A 9,308-nucleotide genomic window follows, 5' to 3' on the forward strand; every position below is an offset into this window, starting at 1 on the left:
TCTTTTAAAAACGGGTGTACAACGAGCGGATACATATTTCCATCCGCTGTGACGTGTCCATCCACTGTGACGTCGGCGGATCACAGAAAGTTGCTATCAGAAACAACGCCTGACGTGTTTTGGACGTAATCTCATCTTTTTTACATTAGCAAGCCTCGCTAACACTCAGAGCTAACCTGTACTGAAGAGCACATGTGTTTAAAAAGCAGGAAATAAAAAAAGTACTCACCTTGTGATAAAAAAAAAAGAGAAAAAGCATTTGAGCTCCATACTATTTCGGAAATAATCCTTGACGTGGTTTAAACAGGATGGCGTTTTATCACAACCGAATTTAACTTTATCTCCAGTAGAATTCTGATCAGGCATTAGCTCCGCCTCCTCTTCTTTTTTTTTTCAAGCTAAGGACCCAGGATCCGCGTTTCTCTAACAGGGCTGCAAAAGAGGGGTTTGAGCAGTATGAGGCATGGCTGCAATGGTTGATCTGTTTGGTATTTTGAAAAAAAAACTTCACAGACATGTTTTGTATAGGCCCTACAATATATTTTTCAAATATAGCATGATAGGTCCACTTTAAATGGATACATTAAGGGTTTGGTATATTTGACTGGTGTGCTTCGTTTGCTAACGACATTAACGTAGCTTGCTAACCTTCGCAAGGTTGGTACCTTACACGTTATTTGCTGCTTGAAAATACATGACCTAACTCTCTTGGTTACAGTTTTATTGGTGGAGCTTGTCATTAACGTGATGTACTTAAAACTGTACATAATTATGCTCAGTAGGATCTTTCACTTATTATCGATAAGCGACACAAACAACACTTTCTGCAACATTATATAGTGGCATGTAAATGTTATTTATTCACAATTGTGTGATTACGTGGATTTGCATTCCATTTCGAGGTGGGCCCGGGCCAGGAGTTCTGCAGAGTAATCCATTATTGAAAAATAAGGGATTCAGTTTAAAAAAGGCCAACTATTTTTCTATTTCTATTTTAATAAAAGATGTCTGTTCTTTCAAAATGTGTACCATCTTGGTGAAGAGTGAGCCGTTCCTGTTATGAATGATGAACATGTCATCAGTGCCAACATCTCTAAAAAGCAACAGGAAATACAGAATACAGGCAAACCCTTAAACCAGCTAAATGTTCCAGTTGTTTGTATCGTAGGATAAGCTTACAGGTCGCAGTGGAAGGGTGGTGGTCCTGGAAATTGAATAATAAGTGAAAATACAGAATATTCAATAGGTAAAGAAATGCAACTTTATTCAGCAACAAAGTTAATTAATTTCAGTAGCTGCACACAACATTATTTTTGTATCTATTTTTCTAGCACTGTTAGACAGAAAACACATTTTTACACACACATTTCCTGTCTGATTGTCTTTCTGTGCAGGCATTGACTGCAAACAATTGAAAATCTCTTGAAGTAATTTGGCAAAAGGCCATTTTTTTTAATACCTTCGAGCTTAAGGGCTTTCAAAATCAATGACAATTTTTACAAACATATTGTTCCTGTGACAGTTTTAAACATATGGAGTTTTCTGAAACTTGTAGCAACCTGTAAAGCTACATAGGATTCATAAATAAGAATTAAAAAAATGGACATAAAGAATACTTCTTCAATTTGGTCAAATTTCCATATAGCTCATTCACTTCTTTAGCTTGTCAACAATCCTTCAAGTTTTTTTTGTCACAAATGAAGTCTCTACACAAACACAAAGTCACTGACTGCCCTGTCAGGTATGAAACCGTTAATTACATAAAATCTTAACACAGGACAGCAGTGGCCCCTTGGAGCAGCAGGGCACTCTGGGAAATATCTACAAAGGTGCCTGAGAGCTCGGGGCTCAAGCGTCTCTGGGACCAGACAGACGACCATGTTACATGCGTACTGCAGCTGTACTGTACCATACATTTCCTGGGTGACTTGTGCTATATCACACTATAACATATAGTAGATCTTGTCTGCTCTAATAACCCCATTCAAAGCGGGAACAGTAGACTGACACAGACAGGACTGTTATGAATGACTTCTCAGTATCACAAGGATATTCAGTAGTAAGACTAACAACTCTCATCCGGAGGTGAGTGGATGTTGCAACACATTAACGACGACTAGATAATTAAAAAGGAAGTTACAGCAACAGAAACTAACATAACAAATTAAACTTAGTATATCTTTAAAGAGCAGAGTAACGCTGGTTATTAGTACAATACCAACTAGTGAGTACTTTAGAAAGAGGGGGAAACAGCAGAGGAGGGGGGTCAGGCTGTATAACGCTGTAAATTAGATTCACTTATCACAGGGGATAAAGCAAGGGGAGGAAAAAACTGAGTATTTTACAAAAGTAACTTTCTGCTGAAAGCTGTTCCCTCCGTCGCCTACTTCCTCCCACTCTCTCTCTATATCTCTATATCTCTTTTGCTCGCTTGCTTTGTGTTTTCCCATCAAGCCTTGCAGATCCTGGTCTCCGTCACAAATTTGTTCTCAAAGTGGTGGATGGTGAAGCATTCGTCTGCGGAACGCTTCTGGATGCCTCCACCTGACAAGACAAAAACATTACGACTAATTATTAAAATGGCAAAACGGACACTAAGTAAAATCAATAGCTGAAAATCTTAACACTTATTTACAGCCCTTATAAAGTGGTCCTCAGTATGGACAGGTACTAAAAATAGTTGAGTTAAATTCAGCTTTATGTGGTTTAACGTGGAGGAAACGATACTTAGCAAAGTGGAACTGAAAACAAAACGTCTCTTAGCTCAACTTGAATAAGATGAAGTGTGGTTGTGTTATTTGGATTGATATAGATGTCAGCTATTAAAAGCAAGTTGACAACTGCCAAGACAAAAGTCCTCTATGACGTTCAAAGACAAATATGTTTAAAACTGCTTCTAAAATGTCCCTTCTGGGCACAAGCAGCAGTATCAGAATTGTAGCCTTGTTCCCCAAACAAAGCGAAAGCTTAATTTTAACAGCATTTTGTTGAATAAAATTTATTTCCACAATTTCACAAGTATATCAACTAGTTTAGGATTATTTCAACTTAAAGGAAACACCTTATGGTACTTTTAATATTATTGAAGCTTATCAAACGAGACAAAATATCAGTTTTAGATGTGCAGTCCATCCAGACCTGGCAGGCTGGAGCGGCGCTGCATTCTGTACGTGTCCTTCCCCTCACACAGCCGGCGGATGTAGAAGCCCAGAGGCTTAATGTCATCGATGCGCTCCGTCACCACCAAGTCCTCGTGCACCAAGTAGCTGCGGTAAGAGCCGGACTGGGACAAAAAGAAGGGTTTAGGACACATCTTCAAAATCACTTTTATTAGTTTTCATCAAAGAAAAGCAGCACAGTGAACAAGCCAAGTGTGAGGGACAGCCTTTGTCTGATTAATGATTCATCACCAAACTTCTGTATTTGTTGAAACACTTCCACATTTGATAATGATATTCGCTGATGGCACCACCACCCACGCTGTACAACATGTCCTGGTGGAGAACTCAGTGACTATGACTTTCTTTTGACTAGCTACACTTTTTGTGCCCACATACAGTCCCACAGCTCTCAAACTTCTGATATTGCTCAACTCCCGCACAAACTAAAATGCTGTTGCATCAACTTGATGATGTTCATGTTCATATATTGTTGAGACTTGTCATATAAAAACCCAGGTCGTTTTATTTTTTATTAAATAATGATACCAAAACCTAACTATAGTCAAAATGTCAACCTCATGGCTCTAGGGATGGCAAGCTTAGCTTTTCATCTTTTACTTGGTCACATATCACATATTTAAGGAGAGTGAAAGAGTTTCATTATGAAAGTAATACATTCTGATGGAGATTACTCATGCAGAGCTGCTAACACTGAATGTCGGGGGATAGTGGAAGATGATGTAGGCTGGATCTTTTTTACTCAACCAATAACACACATGACAGATTTGCAGAGGATTAAAGCACAGACAATATATGGAATAACTATAAACCCCCTGGATTTCACCAGGTAATATTAAGTGCTTAATATTAGGGCTTATGCCTGAGTGAGAGCGCTGTGCCGGTGTGGTTTCTCCTCCATCATGAAGCTACGTTTCTCTACAGCCGGCTGCGTTAGATGAGATGGCTTGACCTGAGATGGTGCCGTGCTGATCATGACTCACCATCAGCTGGGAGAACAGGTCGATGAGGTCCTGAGGGGGGAGCACCACCGAGGTGTTCAGAGGGATCACAAAGCACGTCCTCAGAGTCAGGTCCAGGTATGCCGTCAGCTTCTGCTCACACACATATGAAGAAATCAGGGAAGAGTTTAAAGTACATTAACAGTATGTACAGTACTGTTTGCAGGCCGGTCACAATTACGACTTTGTTGGACGATATGTGACTCGCTCTAACTAAATCAGTCAGATGTCGCAACGGCTCATTCATGGATTTATGTTTAAAACTTGTGTCATGGTCGTTTTGGGGTTTTGGTTGATTTTAAACAAACAAAGTCTTGGCTTTTAGAATACAATACTCTTACCACCATATTCAGATGATAATCACATTCTTAAAGTTGATAAAGGCAAGATAACAAGATCAGGGATCAGCGATCATTCTTCTCATACAAACTTTAACTTATATTTTTTAGAAAAATTAACTTCAAACTTTGAAGGCCTTTTTTCTCAGAATTGGAAAGCAAAGAAACTTCTATTTCAATGTATGCAGCTCAAATGTGTTTCAGAGACAATGTTTTGATTTTGATGGAGAAAGCCACGTAGATTCTCCCAGAAGTAATTGTATTGTCCTTTTAAGACCATCTAATACCACTAATAAAATGTTTGTTTAATAGCATTAAAATTCAATTACGCCCTTTTAAAGAGCAATGAACTTTTAATTCTTAAGAAGAATATAGGCACTGGAATTGGAATGTATTAAAATACCCTAAATCACTAAATCATAAATAAAGCGTAACCACACAACCAAAACAATAAATAAAATGGTCTCTTGGGGTCTGTTTTTAAAAAATGTGCCATGTCTGAACGATGCCAAATCTTGTAATGGAAAGGAAAACCTTCTGCTATTTTGTTCAGGCATTATATTGGCTATAAACTCCTATGTAAACACAACAGGCAATATTTCGTTCAGCAAAAAAATGGTGGAGATGTTCAGATACCCTGTTGAAGTCATGGAGGATGTAGGCGGGGTCCCCGGCTCTGAAGCGGGGAGGGGGCACGCTGATGACGGCCATGCTGTCAGAGATCTCCACCTCCTCCTCCACCCGCGGCAGGTAGTAGGGCTGGCTCTCCCCCCCGGAGGACACGTCACTGAACTGCATGGCGCCGTGGTACATCCTCTGGAGAACACAAACACACAATATCAGATGACTTCCTTGTTAACACATGTACTGTGATTTTGTGGTGGTCTCAGAATACTTGACATTATCAAGATTGGGTTTTGACAGTTACTCTCTTTGAAAAATTAAATAAAAAAATTAAAGAATACAAATCTTGACGTACAAAAGTGCATTTTGCATGATAGGTCCCCTTTTAACATAAGAAGTTAAAGCAAGAATGAGCAGTAAAAAGATACAAATTAAAATGTATAAAGATTTATAAAAACACAAGAACTTCAAAAGTTTAAATAAAATGGAATGGAATATAATATGTGCACATTCACCTACAACATATGATCTTTATATTACAATATATACAAAGGTGTATAAATATTAATAATATATTAATGCTGAATTGGCTTAATTTTGTATCTCTGCTTTCTTCAGCTGCATTGCGAATATTTCAGTGAGGTGTGACGTTCAGATCATTAAGACATTGTTAAACAGGAATCACAACAACTCGTGCCACTGAAGTACGTTGTTGTGTTTAACACGTGGTGAGGTGGGTCTCTGCGACCACAAGTGCGTCAACTGGTCTAACACTGAAGCAGCCGATATGACCTTACTACCTGTCGGCTCTGCGAACAAACAGCACTAGTCTTAATAAACAAATAACATACTGCAGCAGTATGGTTTGCGGTGGCACCATTTCCTCGTTTCTGCACAGAAGCTTCAGGATTTGGTGAAAGGTTCTCACTAAGCTAAAAGCTGCATTAAAAGACCACTAGAGGGCAGCCAGTACTCTCCCTTTCAATATTGTACATTTTGCAGGTTTTTTTCAATGTTGTAGACTGATGTTTTATTCTCAGTACAATTTGTATAATCATATGTGTGATATGTATTCATCACTACAGTATTTATTCTACTGTACGGTATATAATCTTGCATTTTTTTGTATCCAAGTCTATATTCATGCATTTGACTTGCACCATTCTTACTTGCACTATTTTCTTGTTAACACATGTACTGTGATTTTGTGGTGGTCTATTTTGCACTATTTTCTTTAATCACAACATTTTACTTCCTTATTTCTTTAATGTCTTAAGTACATTTTGTGTTGCACTGTCAGAGGAGCATAAGGCTTATGGTGTTCATTGCCAACAACTACAGTGTAGCTGTTAAGACAGTTTGACAAGCACATTCATGTACTAATGTGATTAGATACAAACAAATAAAATAATTAGGGTAAGAATAAGGTTAACTAATGTAATGTGTGAGTGGAATAAAGCTCCTAAACAAGGCTGAATTTCATATGAAGTGTTAATGCATTGTATTAATGGTTAAACGAGCCATTTTAGGCTTTGCTTTATTCGCCTAAGAAAACCTTAGGGGCACAGATATTGAATGCAAGAACTCGTAACAAACAACGCAGCAATACTTTAAAAGATTAAGTCTGCACTTTCTCTGAAGACGGAAGAGAGCAACAGTCAGCATTTTAGTTTCCCGCCAAGGCAAGAGTGTTAATCAGCAATGAAACAGCCTCAATAACTCTTACCCAACTGAAATAAAAGCAAAGTAAATACTATTGAGAATGAGGCCAACAATTTCAGTAGAACCACACTTAAAAATGTGCATTGTTTCAATATAACCTGAGGGACAGAGCAGGTAGAGCTTGCCGATGTGGAAGTGAATCTTTTGGTATCTTGTGATTCTAAGTCTACTCCTGGATTCATGATTCATTTAAAATAATAATACGCAGTTCAAAATTGAATCTGGATTCAGAGCATAAGGTTATTTGAGATCTACTCCAGTCCGCTGTGGGCTAATAGAAGTGGTTTGGCAAAAGATGGCATGACGGCAGAATAAAGAGTCTATAATATATTTTATTAACATATTTTTAAAAGTTTTATAAACTGATTGCAATTAGGCATACATAAAATATCTTTAATTTAACATGTATTCATGTTAAGTTTTAACATTTAAACAATCTTGTTACTAAAATTGGTCTAGCATTTCTCAATTTGCGACTGAGAAATATGCGACTTTAATAGAAATGTTTTACAAAGATAAAATTGCTAAATAGGCAGGATGAGGATAGCTGCCTTTTAGTTTCTCTTAAAAAAATAAATGTACACAAAATAACTCTCAAAGCCCTTGTCTATGAAAAATAAAAACACCAAAACAATGCCCCCTAATGGGCCCTTCTAACTGACACAGCTGCCCCACATACTAAACTGTTGCCTTCTGGATTTTAATGTAAAAATGTGTGCAAACATTGATTGCGAATTGAAATGCAGATTAAACATTTTGAGAAATGCTGTAGTGTCAAAGGAGCTAATTTGAACAGTGTGTGCAACTTCACATTCTCTGTGTCTCTTACATAAACTGTAATATATGGATCACATGACAGACCCTGTGGCATCTCTAGGCCTACCCATGTCAGGTGGACTGCCCCAGTGTGAGTTTCAGAACAACAATACTTAGAAAACTCCAATACTAACCCCCCTTGGTAAAATGAATATGAACGAAACACACACATGTTTACCTTTGGGGTGAAATATCGATAGAGACATGCTCCCCCCACGATGAGGCCACTGAGGATAAAGGCGATGCCCAGCAGGGTGAGCAGGCAGCGACCTGTGGAGCCCTCGATGCCCGCCGGAGCAGAGGCCAGCTCAGGATCCTAACACACACACACACGCAATGCCGTCAGCAAATCCACTGTAAACCCATAACATTACATGCATTTAATATCAACATTCAACACATACAGCTTTGAATCAGCAATCTCTAATCCCGTGAATGTTTGGCCTGTGCAGAACAGCTGTGTTGATGTTCAGAAGATGGGCGGTCCCATGTTGTGCTGCTGTATCAGGTGCAGTATAACACGCCAATCATTAAGCCGAACACACTGCAATGTTAACGAAACGCTACAGAATATGCATTAAAAAGGCACATAGAAGGAGTCCACGTTTACAGTAGAGTGCCGGCGGTCTGTGCAGGCCTGCTACTACCAGGCTAATGACGGACACCGGGCTGCATCGCTCTGAATCCCGTTAGCTCACCTTCTCAGCGGCGGGTACCTCTTTGCCCAGCGCCTTCTGCGCCAGAGCTGAGTTAAAAGCTATCTTCACCATACTGCTGGTGGAGAGGAACCGTCAGCTCGGGTTTCTTGTATAAATAGGAGAAAGGAGAGTGTCGGTTTGACCAGACTGCAGACAGACTCGTTTACTCTCGGCAGCTCCGCACTGTGACGCACTTTGCAAGCACGGCTTTATTTACAGCTTCCGGTGGTTGGAGGGGATTAGGACATCCATAGCGGAAGCTAGAAACACTGCATAAAATGTAAGATAAATAACATATATAAACAGCTTGAGTTAATTTAGACGACCTTTATTGCTGATTTGACAGTGACCACTGAAACCATTTATGGCTTCATTTATTGCCTCCAGCATCCTCTCTTGAGAGTTCCTTTGTGTAGCTTTGCCGCCATGGAAGCAACCCTTATTTTTGTGTCATGGGTCATTCCAGAATTGGAGGACAATTTAGAGACCAACATTTTTGAAAAATGAACCTTTTATTTTATAATGTTTTTTTATGTATTTAGGAAAAACAGATAATAAACCATCAAAAAAAGTGTTTTGCCCAGCTTGGCATCAAATGTATATTTTCCAATGAAGAATTACCCCTGTTACTCTAATTATAGTAACAGGGTTGAAAGTAACAGGGTTGAAAATCAATGCTAATTTGAGCCTTCAACCTCAGGAATTATTGCTAGATGTAGCATGTAATGCTACTTTCCAAGGCAATGACAAACTTGCATTATCTAATGCAAGAAAGATAACTTTGAAATTAATATGCTTTATTCTGGTAATATCAGTAACAGGGTTGAGTGGGTCAGAGTGCCACACTCTTTTACGACTGAAAAGATTGTAAAAATATGAAAAATAAAAGAGAGGACTTAGTTTAGGTCTACCCATGGCACTAGCACATGG

At 38.8% G+C, this 9,308-nt stretch overlaps 2 protein-coding genes across 2 annotated transcripts in view; one reads left to right on the plus strand and one right to left on the minus strand.

Moving 5' to 3' along the window:
- Positions 1 to 1,837, plus strand: part of LOC307033011 (putative G-protein coupled receptor 174) — a gene marked incomplete at its 3' end in the record, with an annotated part of 6,479 nt that extends 4,642 nt beyond the window's left edge. The window contains 1 exon segment of the mRNA XM_079671282.1: positions 1,778 to 1,837. Coding sequence (XP_079527408.1) covers positions 1,778 to 1,837 — 60 coding nt within the window.
- LOC307032594 (integral membrane protein 2A-like) lies at positions 1,239 to 8,592 on the minus strand. Its single transcript, XM_079670685.1, has 6 exons — positions 8,379 to 8,592; positions 7,859 to 7,996; positions 5,155 to 5,334; positions 4,163 to 4,273; positions 3,139 to 3,283; positions 1,239 to 2,544 (listed from the first exon to the last, which is right to left on the minus strand). Exons 1-6 carry the CDS (start codon positions 8,448 to 8,450, stop codon positions 2,450 to 2,452), a joined length of 741 nt encoding a protein of 246 aa, XP_079526811.1. The 5' UTR covers positions 8,451 to 8,592; the 3' UTR covers positions 1,239 to 2,449.
- Between the last annotated feature and the right edge of the window lie 716 nt (positions 8,593 to 9,308).

The sequence above is a fragment of the Notothenia rossii genome (genome assembly GCF_949606895.1).
Source record: "Notothenia rossii genome assembly, chromosome: 3".
NCBI lineage: Eukaryota > Metazoa > Chordata > Actinopteri > Perciformes > Nototheniidae > Notothenia > Notothenia rossii.

Excerpts from the sequence above, each read along its gene's own strand:
- LOC307032594 (XM_079670685.1), bottom strand. The coding sequence starts at position 8,450 with ATGGTGAAGATAGCTTTTAACTCAGCTCTGGCGCAGAAGGCGCTGGGC. Across the intron at positions 7,997-8,378 it reads AGGTACCCGCCGCTGAGAAG|GATCCTGAGCTGGCCTCTGC; the intron begins GTGAGCTAACGG and ends TGTGTGTGTTAG. Across the intron at positions 4,274-5,154 it reads TCCTCCATGACTTCAACAGG|AAGCTGACGGCATACCTGGA; the intron begins GTATCTGAACAT and ends GTGTGTGAGCAG.